General features: G+C 48.9%; 1 protein-coding gene across 4 annotated transcripts in view; it reads left to right on the top strand.

Moving 5' to 3' along the window:
* The first annotated feature begins 5772 nt into the window (after positions 1-5772).
* PRDM11 (PR/SET domain 11) overlaps positions 5773-20774 on the top strand; it is a 50885-nt gene continuing 35883 nt past the window's right edge. For 3 of the 4 annotated variants that reach the window (XR_009215562.1, XM_032166180.2, XM_032166179.2), the window contains exons 1-3: positions 5779-5897; positions 6258-6361; positions 6870-7132. Coding sequence is in view for 3 of the 4 variants with exons in the window: in XM_032166180.2 (XP_032022071.1) it covers positions 5779-5897; positions 6258-6361; positions 6870-7132 (486 nt within the window). In the remaining variant the exon portion in view is untranslated. Of the gene's footprint in view, positions 5898-6257; positions 6362-6869; positions 7133-20774 lie in introns of all 4 variants that reach the window. The other variant, XM_058446501.1, reaches the window with a different exon arrangement.

Raw genomic sequence — 20774 nt, 5'->3', positions numbered from 1 at the left:
TTTTTTTCTATTGAGGTAAGCATCTTCAGAGCATATATTTATAAAAAGTGTTTATTAGGGGTATTCACTGCTTGTAAAGGCCCTCTTCTAATGTCAAAAAATTTTTGGCCGAGTGTGGTAGCTCATGCCTGTAATCCCAGCATGGATCCCAGGGCAGATCACCTGAGGTCAGGAGTTCGAGACCAGTCTGGCCAACATGGTGAAACCCTATCTCTACTAAAAGAAATACAAAAAATTAGGCAGGTGTGGTGGCAGGTACCTGTAATCCCAGTTATTCAGGAGGCTGAGACAGGAGAATCGCTTGAACCCAGGAGGCAGAAGTTGCAGTGAGCCGAGATCGCGCCATTGCACTCCAGCCTGATCGACAGAGTGAGACTCAATCTAAAAAAAAAGAAATTTCACCACCATGTGCACATCTGATGTCTGTTATACTTTTAAATATTAATAAAATGAATGATAATATTTATAGGGTACTTATGATAGGACAGGCATTATGCTGTGTTAAACAGCCCTATGAGATAGGTTCTGATACCAGTCCCACAGGACAGATGGGGAAAGCAGGTAGGCGTGGTTCATGCATTTTCTCAAGGTTACATAGTTTGTGAGTGGCTGTGCTGGTGTCAGTTGATTAACAAAATACATGGTGACATAAGGTTTCTATGAATTCAATAACACTTTTAAATACATTTATCTTTTGTGTTCATCACAAAAGTATTTATTTGCAAATCTGTCTTATACATATAAGTTTGAGGCATGTATTTATGTTCTCTATAGGCATGCTTGCTGAGAATATAAACTCAATAACTCCAATAATTCCAAGCCCTTGCCCACCTCCCACATGGTATACTGTTAAGGACTATGAGTTGGACCTTTCATTTTACAGGAAAGAGAAACTGAGGGCAAGGTAGGAACTTTATCAGGGTCACCTAAAAAATTGACAGCACAGCCAGAACTGAGACCCAGGGCTTGGGATTCCCAGCCCAAGTCAAGGTCAGCACGGGGCTTGGGCCAGCACCCTAACCTCATGTCTTTTTGGTATCGATGGGAACAACAGAGATGCTGTGGTAGGTACGAGAGTAAACCTTCTAGATTCTCATGGTGCCAGCCTCTAGGGAAACCAAGTGGGCACAGATCCCCAGTCCCCTGGCTACACTGGCTCCTGGGCATTCCAGGATCCTGGCACCCTGCCAAGGGTGAAAACAGAGCTGCAGGCTCCTGGGCTGCATTCTGCCCCCTTCTTTTGGGTTTGCAGCTCACTGCTGGGTTTGCAACATGCCTAATCTCTGCATGTGCAGACTTAGAGGAGCCAGCTGAGAGGGAGCATTGCCAGCAGCTTGGAATCCTCCATGAAGCCTGCCGACCACCCATCCCCCAAGCCTTTTGCTGGGCAGGTAGGACTAGAGCATTCTTCAGAAAAGGCAATGGGGGCTTTTCCTGGGCCAGGCCTTAGAGTGTCTGCTGAGATGGACTCAGTGAAGGACACCAGCCCATGTTCTCCCTCTCTCTCTCCCCAGTGGAAGTTCATTTGGTCCTGCCACATCCCATCTTCTCCCTCCCTGTCCCTATGGCTTTTATCACAAGCACAGAAAGTCTGTCTATGTCAAAGTAGAGATGTCTGTGGGCCACTTGAGAGTTAGAATGCACATTAGTCCTTTGAGGCTTGATCCTGGTTCTCCGAGCAGCCAGCTCCAATAGTAGAAAGAAATTATTTGTGCATATAGTCAGTAAATAGGTGTCAGATAATAAGGACTCGGTAACTCATTATATTTCCCTTTATGCTTTGGCTGCCAGGAGGCTCAGAATTGAATGAAGAACTCAATCACTAACCCTTTTACAACAGATTCCTGGCATAACCAACACCCCTTTTTCTCCATGAGGCTTCTAACACTGTCTCTGGTTGTTTCTTAACTGTCCTGTCCTGTTTAGTATGTGTTTGTTTTATAAAACATTGCAAATCTTTCATGTGGTGAAGGTGGGATGTGAGAGGTAGGACAAAAAAGCAAATGGCCCATGGCTGTCTCTACTTTGAGATACAAAGTAATGCTTTGCCCACAGGGGGTGGTTTGCTGGGAATGATTTAAGACAGGAAAACGTTTATATGCCTCAGTCCTTCTCTTTCAATCTCCCTTCCCCTCCCCATCTTCTCTTTTCTCTCTCCTCTCCTTCTCTCCCTGTCTTACTCTCTGTCCTTTATTCTCTTACTATTGCCTATCCTCCCTCCAAACCCCTCCCGCATCCCTCTGTGCCCTCCTCATTTATTCCTAATGGGGACCAGCTCCACCTGGCAAGTATCAGTATTTCCATTTTGCAAAAGAAGACACTAAGGCCCTAGAGAACGTAAGTGACGTGCCATGGCCACACAGATTATCCTCCCCAACTGATTGTCAGAATCAGGCTCTGAGTCTCATGAGTCTAATTCCATCCTACCCCCCAGTGCTCCATCCTACCCCCCAGTGCACCTCTGCACCCTTCAGTGCCTACCCTGCCAGCATCTCTCACTACCTGCTCCGCCTGGCGGAGATCACTGGAAGAGAGCTCCATAGGGAATCAAACCCCCACCCTGTTTTTCCTACTGAGATCTCTTTCAGAGTTGAGATTCCCAATGGGACCAGTGGGACACATCAGAGGGGCCAGTGAGATATGAAGAGGGACATTTGGTGAATATTTACTGAGAATATGCTGTGTGCTGGGCAAAGTGGAGAGTCAGCCAAGCAAGGTTCTCAGGGTGCAAAATTGGAAGAGGTTCTCACTCTCAGGTGCCAGTCCTGCAAGCGTATGACCCTCAGAGTGAAAGCCTCCTAGTGCCTGGCTTGTCTTTCCCTAGTCTTGGCCCTGGTGCCACGCACTGTTACAGGTGCTGGCAGTTCAATGCTGGCCTGCACCCTGCCCTCGGGGAGCTCACAGTCTATTAAGGGAAACAGATATTAATCAAGTAATCCTGCTAACAAAAGATGGTTATAGATGTCACACTGCCATGAAGTGTGACATGGGGCTAGGAGAGGGTGTTTTTGGTGGCAGTTGGAGAGGGGCAGTGAGGTCTGAAGTCTGGATAGGAGTTCCCCAGGTGTTCTGCAGGCTAGGACACAGCAAGTTCACAGGCCCCATGGCAGGATGGAGAATGGCATACAGGTGGGGCTTGTGGAGGGCAGAGGGGCCAGAGCAAGGGAGCCTCATGCAAAGCAGTCCTCAGCAGTCTGTTCCAATAAAGCGTCAGAGTTTCCAAATGACTGACTTAAAAAAAATAAATCCAAGCCAATGGAGAGAATTCAAAGCCACCCCTTAATGATGTCACTAGCACTCATCTTCCTGATCAGCATTCTTTAGTGGGATGTGCAGAGACTGGCCCCTCCACACTTGTCTGTGTCCACGGAATACAGCTACGTCTGTGATAGAATCTATTATTAGCCACATTTTCTAGATGAAGAAATGAGAACGCGGAGAAGTTAGATAACCTGCTGTATTAGTCATCTCAGGCTGCCATGACAAAATACCGTAGATGGGGGCGCTTAAACAACAGCCATTTATTTCTCACGGTTTTAGAGCCTCGGAAGTCCAAGATCAGAATGCCAGCCTATTGGTTCCTGGTGGTGGCACTTCGCCTTGTGGATGGCTGCCTTCTGGATGTGTCCTCATGGTGGAGAGGGCCCTGGTGTCTCTTCCTCTCCTTATAAGGGCACCTAACCCTTATGACCTCAATTAATCTTGATCACCTCCTCACAGCCCCATCTGCAAATAGATACTCTGGGGCTGAGGGCTTCAACAGATGAAGGGGAGTGGGGTCCCTAACTCCCAGGATGCCCAGGATCACACCGCCCATCAGTGGGATTTGAACTCAGGAAGTGCCTGTCCAGTGCCCAGGCACCTAACCACTGAGGCTCCACCCCAGGATGTATGGTGGGGGGTACTACCCATCCCAGTGAGAGTTCCTCAGGGCAGCAGGTGTTCAGGGATCCTTCACAAATCCACAGGGCCTTGCTCCCACCTGGCAGCTGGACTTCCGAGCTGGGACCTGAACCCACTTAAGGGTGATCCCAGCGATTGTTCGGTAGAGGACTGGACTGAGGATACTGCATGGTGAAGCCAACTTGAAACACTTGAATCTGGGGGTTCAGCCAGTTTCCAATTTACTGAGCAGCCATCGGGCGTGGTCTGCATGACCTTGGGCAAGTCGCTTGACATGTTCCAGGCCCCAATTCCTGCGCCCTCACAGGTGGCAGGGGGCCATCCCACAGGCTTTGAGGTCGGTCGAGCACCCGGCGGGGAGTCCCTGGCATAACGCAGCCAGGAGGCAGTAGAGTGGCAGGCGCCCCGGGCGGTGCAGGTGCGGCCGCGGCTGAGCGAGCGGGTGTTCGGTGTCCGCACCGGTGGCAGCGCAGGCCCTGTCGTCGCCGCCACACCAAGGCAGCTCGGAGGCTGGGGACACCCGCCTGGCCTCCGCGGCCCTGTCGCCCAGCCCTGGGCGCCCCCCGGGGCCGAGTGCGCGCCGGGCCCCGTGGGAGGCCCTGGAATGCGTCCACCGCCCGACCGGGAGCGACCCCCCGCGGCGCCCTCTCCCGCCGCCCCGCCCGGGCGCCCGCTTCCTCCCGCTCCCTGCGCGCCCCCCTCCCGGCCGCCAGCCAACTGCGTGCCCCCGGGGCCGGCAAGAAGCCACATGCCCCCGCAAGGAATGCCGGGGCCCGGCGGGCGGGGGGCGGGCGCTGGGCAGGGCCGGGCGGGTCGGGCCGGGCAGGGAGCTCCCCGCCGGGAAGGCTGGCGAGAGGGGGAGAGCCCACCCGCGCCCGCCCCGGCCGCAGCGCACACCGGCCTGAATCGGGGCGGCCACGGGGCACGGGGCGGCGCGCCCGGCCGGGGCAGCCCTCCCCTTCCCCACCGCGCGCCCCCGGCCCCTCTGGCTCGGAGGAGGGGGCAGGCCGTCACGTTTCCCCACACCCCTCCCAGTCGCCGCCGCCGGCTTTGGGGCCCCGGTGGGGAGCAGGGGGCTGATTAGCCGAGGAGCAGGGGTGTGGCCAGCGGGGCCCCGGGTAGTGAGTCACATACGCCGCTCGCCCAGTCCCGGGGCCCAGCGCGGTCCCAGCCCCAGCTGCGTGCCACCCTGGCCCCAAAGAGTGTCCCCGGGCTTGGCATGAGGACCCCGGGGTGCCGAGGGAGGGGCTGAAGCCCGGCGCGGTGGTGGAGGGCGGTAAGCGGCGGGCTGGGGAGTGTCCCCTTGAGGGAGTGGGGTGGGGCTGGAGCCCTGGCTGGCCCTCGCCAGCGCCCCCAGGCCCTGCCTGTACCTGCTCCGAGCTGGCAAAGGGGCCTGGCTGCGCTCCCAGCAGTCCCAGGGTGAGGGGATGCCCTGCCAGGCGCTGAGGGCCCATTCGGTCCGCCCACTACCCCTTGGCCCAAGTTGGGCTTGAGTTGGGAACCCTCCTTTCTCCCCTTTGCAGTTTTGCGCCCAGGCTCATGTGGGGTCCTCCTGCCCTTTGCCCTTTGGTCTGGGGGTCCAGGCTGTGCTTCCCAGCGCGGCCTCCTGGCCTGAGCTGCTCTAGGCCCCTGACCCCATGGGGCTGGTGGCTCCAGTCGTCCCCAGGACCAGCCCAGGATAGAAATGGCATTTCCTCTTGGCTGGGCTACAGCTGTTTTTGTTGTCTGTGTTCTCAAGTGCTTCCTCTGGGGATGGCAGGGAGGGTAACCAGACTCCGCGAGACCCCCACTTGCCCTCTCCGCCACTCACTCCTCTTCCCCTGTTTCTTTGATCTTCTTCCTGTGCTGGTCCCACCTCCTGCGTCCCAGGACAGAATGACCGAGAACATGAAGGAGTGCTTGGCCCAGACCAATGCAGCCGTGGGGGATATGGTGACGGTGGTGAAGACGGAGGTCTGCTCACCACTCCGAGACCAGGAGTATGGCCAGCCCTGGTGAGGCCCCTGTGTGGGAACTGGAGAGGGAGAAGTGGGAGTGGGAGGTGCCTGGGCTGGGTTGGTTGGGAACCCTGGGAAACGTTCTCACTCCTTGCCCACCTTCCCTAACCCTGCTCCCGGCAGCTCCTGGGCGCAGGCTCTAGAAAAATCCAAGCAGTGGCCTAGGGAGGTCTGTGCTCATATCTCAATCCTCCAGTTTTTCTACCACCTCCTGCACTAAACAGCAGGCTGGCTGGGACTCCTCTGCCCACCCCACATCTTCTCGGTCTCCTGGCCAGGTCCCCAGCTTTTGTCCCCGCTGGGCTGTCACTCTCTGATGACTTCTTTGCTTTCTTTGCGGGCCTCTGCCCCGGCCAGCTCTAGGAGACCAGACTCCTCGCCCATGGAAGTTGAGCCCAAGAAACTGAAGGGGAAGCGCGACCTCATCATGCCCAAAAGCTTCCAGCAAGTGGACTTCTGGTGTAAGTGGAGCTTGGGGCTCTAGGCTGCTCCTCCCTTCACCCCCATCACCCCATTCCTGGCTAGGGAATTCGCAGCAATGCTACTAAGATAGGTCCTCACCTGCAATATACCAGGCCCAGGTCCAGGCCTTGGTTCGTCATCATCATTAGCCATCCAAGTGGCTACTGTTGGCCCCATTTTCCAGATAGCACACTAAGTCTTGGTGAGGGTTAAGTATCCCGCGCCTCAGGTCCTCTGGCCCAAAGGAGTACAGTTGCACTTGGACTCCAAAGCCATGCACTTTCTTCCAGTTTTTTTAAACTTGAGACAAAGGGAGCTGCTGGCCTTGACGTAGGCAGGCCTGTTCTTGGAGCCCCCAGGGAGAGTATGGGTTATTGCTACTGATGACCCTGGGGCCTGCAGCTGGCTGTCCATGAGTGGGCCTCCTGTCAGCCCCTCTACCTCCCCCATGGGGGTCTTACCTCCCTGCAACAACTGAGGCCCTCCCTTCTCTTTCCATCCCTCCAGTCTGTGAGTCCTGCCAGGAGTACTTCGTGGATGAATGCCCAAACCATGGCGCCCCGGTGTTTGTGTCTGACACACCGGTGCCCGTGGGCATCCCAGACCGGGCGGCACTCACCATCCCACAGGGCATGGAGGTGGTCAAGGACACTAGTGGAGAGAGTGACGTGCGATGTGTAAACGAGGTCATCCCCAAGGGCCACATCTTCGGCCCCTATGAGGGGCAGATCTCCACCCAGGACAAATCAGCTGGCTTCTTCTCCTGGCTGGTGAGTGTGCCCTCGGCTATTCATGGGAGAGGTTGCCAAGGAACATGGAAGGAAACCACCAGGGGGAGCCATACTGGCCCAGCTTGGCCCCAGAGCTTTTCTACCATCGCTTCTGGACCTGTCGATGATGGATCTTGCTATCCCCTGGCTCCGGCTGAGTGGCTGCAACGCTTGGTGTCCAAGGGCAATGCTGAAAGCACCCACCTGGCAGTAGTCAGCAGATCAGGAAATCACCAAGCAGAACTCAGGGCAATTTCCCCATGAATCCTCATGTGTGTGTCTGGTGGACCATTAGGCGGTATTGAGCCAACCGATCTTCCAGAGTGGGTGACTCGGACCTGGCGTTTGGGGATGCAGAGCATGACTTCCCACTTCCAAACCAGTAATATCAGGCTCTGGGCTAGGTGCTGGGGGTAAACCCTTCAACAAGACAGACATGGTTCCTGCCCTCAGGGAGCAGACGATCTGGTAGGAAGACAGGCATTGAACAAGCAAGTACACGTGTGATATCAGTTGCAACACAGGATACTATCGATAGATGGGTTGCAAAGATGAGGAAGAGGGGTTTTCAAGGGTATGAAGAGGAAGGGTTACCAAAGCAACTTTAAGGAATCAAGCTTGAGCTACTAGACAGAGATAGGGGAGTGTGGGGTAATAGAGAAAAGCATTCTAGAGGGCAAGAAGATCCTCATTCACTACAAAAACACTTCTTGAGTATCTCCTTTGTGCCAGGCACTGGGCTGGCCCTGGAAATACAGTGGTGGGCCAGATAAGACAATCAGATAAATGCTGCCTTCATGGAGTTCTCTGTGGGAAAGATAGAATTAATCAAAGACTAAGACAAATCCATGTCAAATAATAACTCTGAGGGTGATGGAGAAACAGTGAGGCTGGGAAAAAGTGAACAACCAGGGGAGGTAATATGGGTGGAGGTCAGAGAAGGCTTCCTGCTAGTTGAGCTGTGATGGGAGGTGAATGCCTACCAGGTGAAGATTGGAGAGGTGCATCCAGATGCCTTGAACAGCAAGAGCAAAGGCCCTGTGGCAGGAGAGCATGGTACATCTGAGCTACTGGATGAAGGTCAGTGTGCCTGGAGTGCAGCACACACAGGGGCCTGGAGATGATGGAGGCTTGATTTTGTAGGGCCCAGTGGACCAAATTAGGACAGCTGTCCTTTTAAGAATGTAGGAGTTGGGAGAGTGACTTGGTCACATTTATGTTTTGAAAAGATGACTTTGGCTACAGCCTGGAGAACTGATTGAGCTCAGGGGTGCTGGTCAAGAATGGGTACCCACACCTCTTTCCCCATGTAGAGCATGTGGGACTTCTATAGTTGGCAATGGTGGAAGACTGGGCTAGGGTTGGGGCAAAGACATGGAGCCAAATGAACTGCTTTGTGAACTGTATCAGAGAGGAGAGCTCTGACTTAGACATAGACTAACTGGCCTAAGGAAGGGAGCAGGAGGTATCAAGGACATCTGCGGTCTCCCAACAGGTCGTTAATGGTGTCTTTCTCTGAGAAATGGAGGAGGCTGGAAGGGGACTGGGTTGAGGGGAAAATCATGATTTGGGTTTGGGACTTGTTGAGTTTGGAGTAACAACAAGATATCCAAGTGGTGATGTCAAGTAGGCAGTTGGATATATGGGTCTGAAGCTTGGAGAGGAGACCTGGAGATGTTGCTTAGTGAGCCAACTGTGCATGGGTGGCCAGTGGGGGAGTGGGGGTGGAGTGCAGAACCTAGGGAGAGTGTGCTGAGTGAAAGGTGGAAAGGCCTGTGACCAAGCTTTGAGGGACTTTAGCAGTTCACGGTCTAGAAGGGGAGCTTGATCCTGCAAAGGAGACAGAGAAGGTTTGCAGCCAGAGAGGTAGGAGGGAAACCAGGAGAGTGGGTGACCTGGAAGTCAGGGAAGAAGAGAGGTTCTCCAGGCCACAATGGCTGTCATTGCCGAGTGCTGCTGAGAAACCAACCAGAAAGACTGAAAAGTGTCCCGTGGATTTACTACCAGGGAAGCCATGGGTGACTTTAGCAAGAGCTATTGTAGAAAGCAGTGGGTCTTGACCTGAGGCAATTTTGCAGCCCTGCCTCCTGTCCCCGGACACTGGGCAATGTCTAGAGACCTTTTGGTTGTCACAGCTCAGCGTAGGGGTAAGCTGCTGGCATCTAGCAATTGGAGACCAGGATTACTGTAAACATTTTACAATGGACAGAATAGTCCCTCATAACAAAGAGTTATCTGCAGAAACCCTGCTGGAGAGTGATGGGGGTGGAACCTGATGAGCATCGAGGTGACCAGGCATAGTCATTTCCTAGAAGTTTGGTTACAGATAAGATCAGAAGTGGAGGAGAAAGATAAGAGTGAGGTGGGAGGGTGTGTGGTCAAGAGAGTTTGTTCATTAGAAAGACTTTAGCATCCTCAAAAAGCCAACGGGAGGGGTTCTGCTGAAGTGCTTGAGTGTAGAGTGGAGATAAGGCATGATTCCTAACCTTTTACATCACCTCACAGGGTTCACATGGAGACACTGGACAAAAAAAGGGGGTGGGTCAGCATCATTTCTGTCCCTACAGGGTTAGCCCAGAGGATTAGAGTAGATAGAGATATTAGGTATAGTGGGCCACATAATGGCGCCACAAAAATGTCCCTGTCCTAATCCCTAGAACTTGTAAATATACTATCTTCATGGCAGAAGGGATTTTTTTGCAGATGGGATTAAGTTAAGTATCTTGAGATGGGAGCGATGATCTTGGATTATCTGGGTGGGCCCAGTGTAATCTCAGGCATCTTAATAAGAGGGAGGTGGGAGGCTCAGAGTCAGAGAGAAAGAGATTGGAGGATGCTGCTCTGCTGGCCTTCAAGATAGAGTAAGGAGCCGGGAGTCAAGGGATGCAGGCAGCTCCTGGAAGCCAGAAAAGGCAAAGAAACACATTAATTCCCAGAGCTTCCCGAAAGAATTTGGCCTTGCCAACACCTTGATTTTAGAACTTCTGACCTCTAGAACTATAAGGTAATACGTGTATGTTGTTTTAAGCCACTGTGGTTTTGGCAGTTTATTGGCAGTTTATTACGGGAGCAACAGGAAACTCATATAGGAGGCTTTTGTGTTTGTGGGGGGACATCTACTAAAATGTGCAGGGAGGTGGAGTGAGGTGGCCTGAAATTGAGGAGATCAGAGAAGGTGAGTTCTGCTGGGGATGCGTAGAGTTCATGGTGCCCATGAGGTGCTCAGGGGAGCTGTCCAGAGCACTCTGGTGTTTGTGGCTCTGCAGTAGAGAGATGCTGGGATGACAGGGAAAACCAAGTATATAAATTAATGCAGCTGAAGCCCGGAGAAGGGAGGGCATTTCCTACAGAAAAGGTGCTTGAGGAGGAGAGAAGAGGCATTTCCTTTGGAATATGAGTTTAAGGAATCCTTGGAGGGAGAGGAGTTGAAGAGGCGTGGAGCGGTAGGAGGAGACAGTAGGAAGTCTCCTTGGCCCCCTTGGCAGGAGCAGTCTCATGGGCGGAAGCCAGATTGCCACGGATTAAGGTGTCAGTGGGAGGTGAGGAGAGGGAACTAGCAAGGGTGCATGGCTTGTTTTAAAAGTCTGGTTGCCCACTGAGCAATTATTATATGCCAGATGCATACTGGACACCTCTGGCATCTCATACTCGTCTTCAAAACAGTCCCTAGGGTGGGGGTTGCTGCCCCTCTTGTTCTGATGAGGAAACACAGGACTCCCATAGCTGGTCCACGGTAGACCTTGGGTTCCTTCAAAGATAGTGTCCCGCCACTATGTGAGGACTTCCCTTATTGGGAGACATTGCTAATGGGGTGGAGCAGTTAATAGCTACACTGAGCCAGTTTTGGTTATGTGTCCAGGTTCAACCCAACCTCACATACACAGAGCAACTCCGGAGCACTAGGTCCTGAGCAGGGAGCTCTAGGGATAACAGGGATGCATGAGGTTTGCTCTCTGTTCTTATGGAGCCTGTGGTTCAGTTATGAGGAGCAGGGGCCATGGTGGATAGGAGGGGAGGAAGCTTATTCCCAACCAAGTAATACAGAGGCAGAGTATTGCTTGGTGACCACAGTGCTGCAGAGGGCTGTAGCAGTAGGGAGAGGGGGATTGGTTTCAACAGGGCAGATTGGAGATGGATCTTGTCTTGAAGGATGGATAGAAGTTCAACAGAGGAAGCCTATGGCTCCACAGCCTATTGGAAAATTGCAGGAGAAAAAATCTAGGGCTGTGTCCAGGGAATGGCTATTAGGATCCCTTTCTGCAGCTGCTAGAGTCTGTACCTTGGGGCAGCCCGGCCATGGAAAGTTGAGAATCTTTAAAGCAGATGAACTTTCCAAGGTTGGCTGCCTGGCACAGGTCTATGGTGAGAGGAAGGGAGGAATAGAAGGCCCTGGTGTTTGCAACCTGGTTCTAGACTAGCTCCATCAGTCATGAGTAGGCGTGGCCCCAGTTTAGGTGGTGGGACTGGTGGCCTGGAGGTTATTCCCTCTGAGGTTTCTTCCTAGGGCCTTAGCTGCAGCCAGCAGCCAGCAGATGGGCACAGGAAGGCAGTGGTTAGAGGCTGCAAGGCCCTATGGGGGCTTTGACCTTTGGGAACCCAAGAGGTGAGAGACATTGAAGGCCTAGAGCCACCAGATGCTTAAAGTGGCTCAAGAAAAGTTCGTGTGTGTGTGTGTGTGTGTGTGTGTGTGTGTGTGTGTGTGTGTGTGGTGTGTGTGTGTGTGTGTGTGTGTGTGTGTGTGTGTGTGTGTGTGTGTTGGACATGGGATTTTGGCCTCCACTGGGGAAAAGCAGGCGTGAGGAACGGCTCTGCCTGCTCAGCTGATGGGTAGGCCGAATGGTGGGAGAGGACGGGGAAGGTGGGGTGAACAGTGGTGCTGATTTTTGGACCAAGATCTGGAAGCCCCATATCCTAAATAAACTGCCCTCATTTGTCAAGTCCTGTCCCAAAGCCATACTGGATATCATCTTCTTTGGACCTTCTGCCTGCCTGCAAAAGTTCTGGCCCCCATTCAGCACAACACGTTTCCTTCCACACTCCCTCAGTATGTGCACTCTACTCTGTAGAAATGATGGTGGTGGTCATGACAAGCATAGCTGTTAATGTTTATTGAGTACTTATTATGTGTCTGGGTCTGTGCTCAGTCCTTTATAGCATAATTTCATCTGATCCTAACAACGCTCCTGTGACATAGGTATTATTCCATCCATTGCACAGCTGAGAAAACTGAGGCCTGGAGAGGATGAGTCATTCTGCACAAAGCTAAACAGCTGGTGAGTCACTGAGCTGGGGTTCAAACTTGTGCAGTCTGACTCCAGAACCTGCCCTCTCATTCCACCTCTTGGCCCTCAAGCCTCCCTTACTTAGCACGCCTCTTCTTACCTCCTTGCCTGGGTAGACTCTATTCTACTCATTCTTCCTGCCCAGCACAAGTTCCCTCTTTGTCTTCGCTTAACCTCTAGGAAAGCTGGTCTGACTTTGGGCAGAGTGGTACAAGGCATGGGCCTGTGTCATGATGGACCAAATGGCCATTTCCACTCCACAGCTCTCCTTCATGGCCTGGCTGACTTGGCAGGAGTTGGACACTCACCTCTGCCTGTCTAGGAAAGACATGCCCCTTCCTCTGCTTTTTCATCCTATTGGAAATTATAAATGCTGTAATTCATTGCCAAGATCACCCAGGCTACCCTCAGACACTGCAGGCCAGGAACCATGCGGCTGGCATGAGGCATTTGGGGGTGCTGTGCAGCCATGTGGTTTGGTAAAGAGGCAGAAGACAGTGGAAGCCAACATAGGATTTTTTGTTTGTTTGTTTGTTTGTTTGAGATGGAGTTTTGCTCTCGTTGCCCAGGCTGGAGTGCAGTGGTACGATCTCATCTCACCGCAACCTCCGCCTCCTGGGTTCAAGCAATTCTTCTGCCTCAGCCTCCCAAGTAGCTGGGATTACAAGCATGCGCCATCACATCAGCTAATTTTGTACTTTTAGTAGAGACGGGGTTTCTCCATGTTGGTCAGGCTGGTCTTGAACTCCCGACCTCCAGTGATCCGCCCGCCTTGGCCTCCCAAAGTGCTGGGATTACAGGCTTGAGCCACCACACCTGGCCGCCAGCACAGGGTTTCTATGTGAGTTTTTCATTCAGACTTTGGCTTGTTCCAGAAGGGATTTAGGGTAGCCTAGCAGTGTACATAAAATATACCACAATAGCATATTAAAACTTGGAGAGAGAAAGAAGAAAGGAAAACAAGGGTGGACACCCTAAGTGGAGCCATGAATAAAGCTAAAAATGCATACTATAATGACCTCTATCTGCACTTTTAGCTATACAGGCTCCAAATCTGGCAGCCCCTGGGAGAGTAGCTGGTACATTCTGTCCATAATGTGAAAAGGACCAGGGAGCTCCTGAGGAGGTCCGCCCTTCTGGGGGCTGATACTAGATAGATATCCCAGGGGCCCTTATAAAAAGGACACTGTGTGATGGAATTGTCCACTCCATGCGAGGCAGCCTCCCCACCTGCCAGACTGCTACCGTTCTGGGGAGAAGCAGATGTGAAATGGTGTTTTAGTGTTTCCCATTTCAGCTTTTGTAGTAAATTGACGATTTCTTTTAAAACTTGAAATTGGACGTGCCAGAGCTCATGGGACATCCTCCAGAATAGCATCTGAGAGACCCTGAGTGCTTGGCTAGATGAAATAAGTAGACAGTTGCAGTGCCATGACGTGGTGGGGACAGGCAGGTGTTAGCAAGTTCGGGGATGCTCAGAGAAGTGAGGAGTAACAGGTTTGTTCAAGAAGAAAGAAAAGGGGCATTTGAGACAGGGTAGGCGTGCAGTGTGTGAGTATGCATGAGCAGGTGCTTTTCATGCTTGCTTGTTAATTTCTACTCTTTATTTCGAAAGTTGCAAACTCGGTTGAAAAGTTGCAAGAATAGTGTAATGAATACCCTCACACCTGCCTCTAGATTCACCTATTGCTAACACTTTATACCCATTGCTTTATCTCTGTCTCTACACTTACACCACCTACACATGTGCGCATGCACACACACACACACTTTTTTTTTTTTTCTTGAGATGGAGTCTCGCTCTATCACCCAGGCTGGAGTGCAGTGGCATGATCTCAGCTCACTGCAACCTCCATCTCACAGGTTCAAGCAATTTTACCACCCCAGCCTCCCAAGTAGCTGGGACTACAAGCGCACACCACCACGCCTGGTTAATTTTTTGTATTTTAGTAGAGATGGGGTTTCACCGTGTTGCCCAGGCTGGTCGCGAACTCCTGAGCTCAGGCAATCTGCCCACCTCGGCTTCCCAAAGTGCTGGGATTACAGGCATGAGCCACCGCGCCCAGCCACACATTGTTTTTTGTGTGTTTTGTTTTTGTTTTTTTTTTTCTGAACTGTTTGAGATATAGTTACAGAGACATCATGACACTTTACCTCTAAACACTTCAGCCAAATTCCTAAGAGCAAGGTGTTCTTCTATACTGGGGTGAGCAAACTTTTTTTTTTAAAGGCTACCTGGTAAATACTTTAGGCTTTATAGACTGTGCAGCCTCTGTCATAACTACTCCACTCTGCCATTGCACTGCAAAAGCAGTCATAGACGATATGTGAATGAATGAGTGTTGCTATGTTTCAATAAAACTTTATATGAACACTGAAATTTGAATTTCATATTATTTCAAATGAAATTTGAAAGTCATAGAAATAAAATTACATAAAAATAATTTTTTAGTCATAAAAAAATGCAACATCATTCTTAGCTTGCAGGCTGTATAAAAACAGATGGTGGGGGCTGGATTTGACCTACAGCCATAGTTGGCTGACCCCGGAGCTATCTCACCACCATATAATGATTACACCCAGGAAATTTAACATGGACACAATACTGTCTCAGCTATAGTTCATATTCAGATTTCCCCAATTGCCATTAGTAACATCCTTTGTGGTTTTTTCCCATCCAGGACCTGTGCAGGTATCACACATTGCATTTAGTTGTCACATCTCATTAGTCTCCTTTATTCTAGAAAAGTCTCCCCTATGTTGTTTTTTCTCTTTATGATATTGATACTTTTGAAAAGTTCAGGCTAGTTCTTTGCATAATATTCCACAGTTTAGATTTGTCTGATTTTTTCTTCATGGTGGATTCCGATTACAGCTTTTTGGCACAAGCAATGTTAGGTCTTTCTCATGGTGTGCCATCAGGAGGCACCTGGTGGCAGTTTGTCTTGTCTTTTACTCAATGGTTTTAACAACTATTGATGATTCTTGTCTGTATCAATTATTATTCATGGTTAAAATGATTTTTCTATTTTTTCTCTTCTACATTTATTATTTGACATTCTTCTGTTTAAAAAAAATAGTGCTCAACCTTCACCCCCACTCAATCCTCATTTAAAGCTATTTTTAGTATGCGTATGAACATGAATTCTTTTTTTATTCAATGTGTTGGAATCCATGTCTGTCATTATTCATTTTGATGTTTAAATTGGCCTATATTTGGCCAGTGGGAACGCTTTCAAACTGGCTCCTTGTTCTTTCCACACATCCCTGTCATTATTTTAGCACTTTTTCCTTACTTTCTGGCATGAAAAGATATTCCCACTGTCTCTCTTAGGAGCTGTGATTCCTTTCAGTGGGAAACGGTGTTTAGGAGCCAAAATCTCTGAATGGTAGGTGTACAATTGCTACTGGGATGTCCTTGCTTCTAAGCCGAACTAGGTTTTATTATTATTATTATTATTTTATTTTACTTTGAGTTCTGGGATACATGTGCAGAACCTGCTGGTTTATTACATAGGTATACATGTGCCATGGTGGTTTGCTGTACCTAACAACCCATCATCTAGGTTTTAAGCCTCCCATGCATTAGGTATTTGTCCTAATGCTCTCCCTCCCCTCACCTCCCACCCCCCAACAGGCCCCCGTGTGTGACGTTCCCCTCCTTGTGTCCATGTGTTCTCATTAGCCAAACTAGGTTTTGAGGGAGGGATGGATGAGTTGATGCAAATGTCCTACCATGTCAGAAGCTGAGGGAACGCAGCATAGCAGTGGTCATGGAATTTACAAAGGCCCTGGGGCACACACGTAACAGTCAGGTGGGGATGGTATTAATATTAGGGTATAACAGAGGTACCAAGTGTGCTTAGAAGGAAAAGTGGAAGATGAGACTAGAGTAAAAGTCACTTTTCTTGTGTTCTCAGATGCAATGGATCATAAAACACTATTGATTCAATATCAGCTTTTCCGGGAGTAAAAATGAATACCTCAATCCAAAGATTCTGAATATCAGAAGCATTAAATGGGCCCAGCTTGTGTAGCTGTTTTATAAGTGCTGGTAGTTTAGTTATTGAATCACAAGCCAAACCAAAGATTTTCCCGGGAAAATGTAATATGCTCGTGAACCAGTACTGGCTGGAGCCAAGTCTGTATATCTATTGTATCAGAGCAAAAGTAGAACATGAAAAATTATTCTGAATCTGTATAATATTTCCAGTACAGACCAGCTCTTAACCTGACCTCCTCTATTTCTTGGCTTTCCAGTCCATTCTACTGTAGCTGTGTTTCTCACACCTGAACAGTGTTAAGTTCAGGTGATTTTTAATGTTCCTGGAGTCTTCATGTTACGTTAATTTTATTTTAATGTTACTTAAAAAGGTATAAACATAAAGGTTGGTAAACACAAAGTGTCTTGTACTTATAACTTTTAAGCAACTGTAAAGCCAAAACAAGTTTACACATATAAAATTAACTACAAAAACCTCAACATAATACACATTAACAAAGTCATTCTAATGGGATAGTTGATGATGTGTCACTGAAACAAAATTGCTATTTATAAGGTGAATATCATAGTGACTACTGAGACACAGCAAGAGTCTTTGGAGTTTGGAATGCCTGTACTTTTGTGTGCAGTGCGATATCTTTACTTCCCTACTGTTTGTCTCTATTTGAAACACTGGGAAATATTTTATTTATGTATGTATTTATTTATTTAGAAATGGGAACTTACTCTATTGCCCAGGCTGAGTGCAATGGCAAGATCATAGCTCACTATAACCTCAAACTCCTGGACTTAAGCCATCCTCCTGCCTCAGCCTCCAGAGTAGCTGCGATCACAGGAGTATGCCATCACACCCATCTATCTTTGTTATTGCAACTGCCATGATGTGTCTTGGCCTTTTCTTTGCCGGAGGGCAACATTTACATATTAAGTTTATATCTGTTCTTTTTTTGTTGGCTCATAGCAAGTAGTCATAATTGGGGTTGTATGGTCAACTGTTGGGGTAAAACAAGCTACCTCAAAATCCAGTGGCATAGAACAAGGGTCAGCAAGTGTTCTCTGTAAAGGGCTAGGTAGTGAATATTTTAGGTTTTGCAGACTATACAGTGTCTGTCTCAATGACTCAATTCTGCCATCATGGTGCAAAAGCAGCCATCGGTGTGCCATGTTCCAATAAAAGTTTATTTCTGTATACTGAAGTTTGAATTCCATATAATTTTCACATCATGAAATATTATTTTTCTCTTGATTTATTTTCAACCATTTAAAAATCATTCTTAGCCTGGTGGGCCATGCAGAAACAGGTGGTGGGCTGGAATTAGCCCGCAGGCCGTAGTTTGCTGAGCCCTGACATAGAACGACAATCATTTACTCTTGCTTACGTATCTGCTGGTCAGCTGCCGTTCCTCACTTCTACTTGTGTATCTTCTGGTTGGCTGCAGTTTGGCTGACATAGTTGGGCTTGCTGGGCTGCCTGGCCTCCAGCTGCTGGGGGATCTTGGCTTCTCTCTCTGGAGCCAGGTCTGCTCCAGACACTTGGAGCATGTCTGTTCTGGGCCCCAGCTGAAGGAGGAAGGGCTCCCTGGGGAAGCTTTTCTACATTTCGAGACTTTGCTTATATCATGTTTGCTAATATCTCATTGGCTACATAAATTTCACAGTTGAATATAAGGTCAAGGAGCAAAGAAGTGCAGGCTGCCTGTTAAACAGTCTAGTTCAGAATCCTGTGGCAAAAGGTGGTACGGATGGCTGAAGAGCTGGGGCCAGGGATTCAATCTGACACGGATGCCACCTCAGCCATAAATGCAGTACTCTTGCGGGTGCAGAAATCTCATGAGGATTCCCGCATATTGATTTTTTAAAATGAAAACATGGAATTAAAAATTCTTAGAGAGAACATTCAGATCCTGAGAATATATCCAAAGACCCTAGTTTGAGAGACACTAATTTTTAGTAAACTTCCTGGCTTTGCCGCGGAGGATTTGGGGTTTCTTGGTGGTTGAAAATTCCCCAAGGAGAGCTCCTGTTGAACTAGGCTGTCTGAACCTGATTCAGCACTCCAAACCCCGGTGGATCCTCCGAAGATGCTAGTTAGGGTTGATGAACAACAAGAACAACAATAATAGTAGCAACAATAATAGCTGCTGTTCACTGCGTACTAAATGATTTGTGTATCTCACAACAGCACTGTGGGACAGTTATTATCTTCTTTTTAAAGATTGGGAAACTGGGGCTTAAAAGGCCATGTTACTTATCTAAGGTTATACAGGTCATTTATGGGGCCAGGACTTTTAACTAGGTCTCCATTTCATCATCTCCAGGCCTCAGATGTGAATATCTAGAATGCCTTCCTGGCATCCCATTGCTGGTCTTCCCACTCGCACGGAAACCTGTTTCTTTAGGGGTCACTGTTCAAGCATAGGATATGTAGGACATAAAATCATTCCCTTCTCCTTGTTTGATTGGTAACAATGAACGTTTGGCAGATTTTATTTTTTAACAGCTTTATTGAGATGTAATTCACATGCTATACAATTCACCCATTTAAAATGTATGATTCAGTGATTTTGACTATATTCACAGATATGTGCAACCATCATCACAGTCAGTTTCATCACATCCTGTATCCTCTGGCTGTCGTTTCCCTCTTCCAATCCCCTTAACCCACATCTTCAACCCCTCACCCCCACCCATCCCTAGGCAACCACTAATCTACTTTCTTACCCTATAGATTTTTCTATTCTGGCCTTTCATATAAATGAGATTATGTAGTATGTGGTCTTTGTGACAAGCTTCTTTCACTTTGCTTCATGTTTTCAAGGTTCATCTGTGTGGCAGCATGTATCATTCCCTTTTTCTTTCTCTCTTTCTTTCTTTCTTTCTTTCTTTCTTTCTTTCTTTCTTTCTTTCTTTCTTTCTTTCTTTCTTTTTTTTTTTCTCTGAGATAGCATCTCTCTCTGTCACCCAGGCTGGAATGCAATAGCTCGATCTTGGCTCACTGTAGCCTCTGTCTCCCGGGTTCAAGTGATCCTCCTGCCTCAGCCTCCCAAGTAGCTGGGATTACAGGTGTGCCCAGCTTTTTTTTTTTTTGTGCTTTAGTAGAGATGAGGTTTTGCATGTTGGCCAGGCTGGTCTTGAACTCCTAGCCTCAAGTGATCCACCCACCTTGGCCTCCCAAAGTGCTGGGGTTACAAGCATGAGACACCACACCTGGCCGTATCATTCCCTTTTATGGCCTAATAATGTTCCATATCTTGATCTCTTCATCCATTGATGGACAGTCTCTGCCTTTTGGCTGTTATGAATAATGCTGCTGTAAACATTTGTGTACAAGTTTCCATGCGGACACGTGTTTTTATTTCTTTCGGGCATAATACCTAGGAGTGGAATGGTAACTCAAGGTTTCATCATTTGGAGATCTGCCAGGCTGTTTTCCAAAGCAGCTGATCAATTTTGCTTTCCCACCAGTTGTATATGAGGGCTCTGATTTCTCCACATTCTTGTCAACTCTTGTTTTTCTCTGACTTTTTTATTCTAGCCATCCTAGTGGATGTGAAGTGATACCTCATTGTGAAGCATGAGGGTTTTGCTCTGCTTTTTTTCTATCTGTTGTTCATTTCAGCGGTTATTTGGGGAGAGCTACCCAGGATGGATGTGCGGATTGTGTACTTAACAGCTCCATGGGGTGCTTTTCATGTCAGCCCTGTTAACTACGTTCTTCTGCCAGGTTAACTTGGAAGACTCTTCCAGTCTGCAGCATGATAATTAAAGTGTATTTCTATCTAATTTCTCTCTGGCTCATTCCAGTTTACATTTTTGCTGCCCGCTAGATAGGCAGCAAACTCCTGATCCAGATACTCCTGGATCTCTCTCTCACCCTTGCCCAAGACCATTCATAAAGAGGCATAACTAAGAGATGGGATTCAGGCCAGTCTGCTTGACAGCTGCTTCTCTAGTTCTTCCCCAAGGGCCCAAACTAGTACTCAGAATGCTATTGCCTTTCACCAGGAGCCTGCCTCCTTACCAAGAAGAGCAAGGCTGTGTGTGGTCAGGGTAGCGGGTGGTTGGTCCTGAGGCTGGTCCATGGTCCTGGCACCTTTTACAGGCAGAAAAGAAGGACTTGTGAAGGGAAGAGCTGTCTGAGTTGCTTATAGGCTCTGTTCCTGGATTCCGATCCTGGCTCTACCACTTGCGAGAAATGTGTCTTTGGGCTGCTCACCTGTTCTCTCGCAGCTCCAGTGGTTTTATCCATAAAATGAGGATGCACAGTCTAATGGAACACACCCCTGTGAGTTGTTGTAAATACTAATGCTTGTTGCATGCCTAGTACTTAGCATGTGATGAGGAGATCACATGCTAA

This window comes from Hylobates moloch, unplaced genomic scaffold, assembly GCF_009828535.3.
Source record: "Hylobates moloch isolate HMO894 unplaced genomic scaffold, HMol_V3 SCAFFOLD_11, whole genome shotgun sequence".
In the NCBI taxonomy this organism is placed as follows: domain Eukaryota; kingdom Metazoa; phylum Chordata; class Mammalia; order Primates; family Hylobatidae; genus Hylobates; species Hylobates moloch.
Note: the sequence above shows the minus strand (reverse complement) of the source record. Positions and strands in the feature narration are given on the sequence as shown.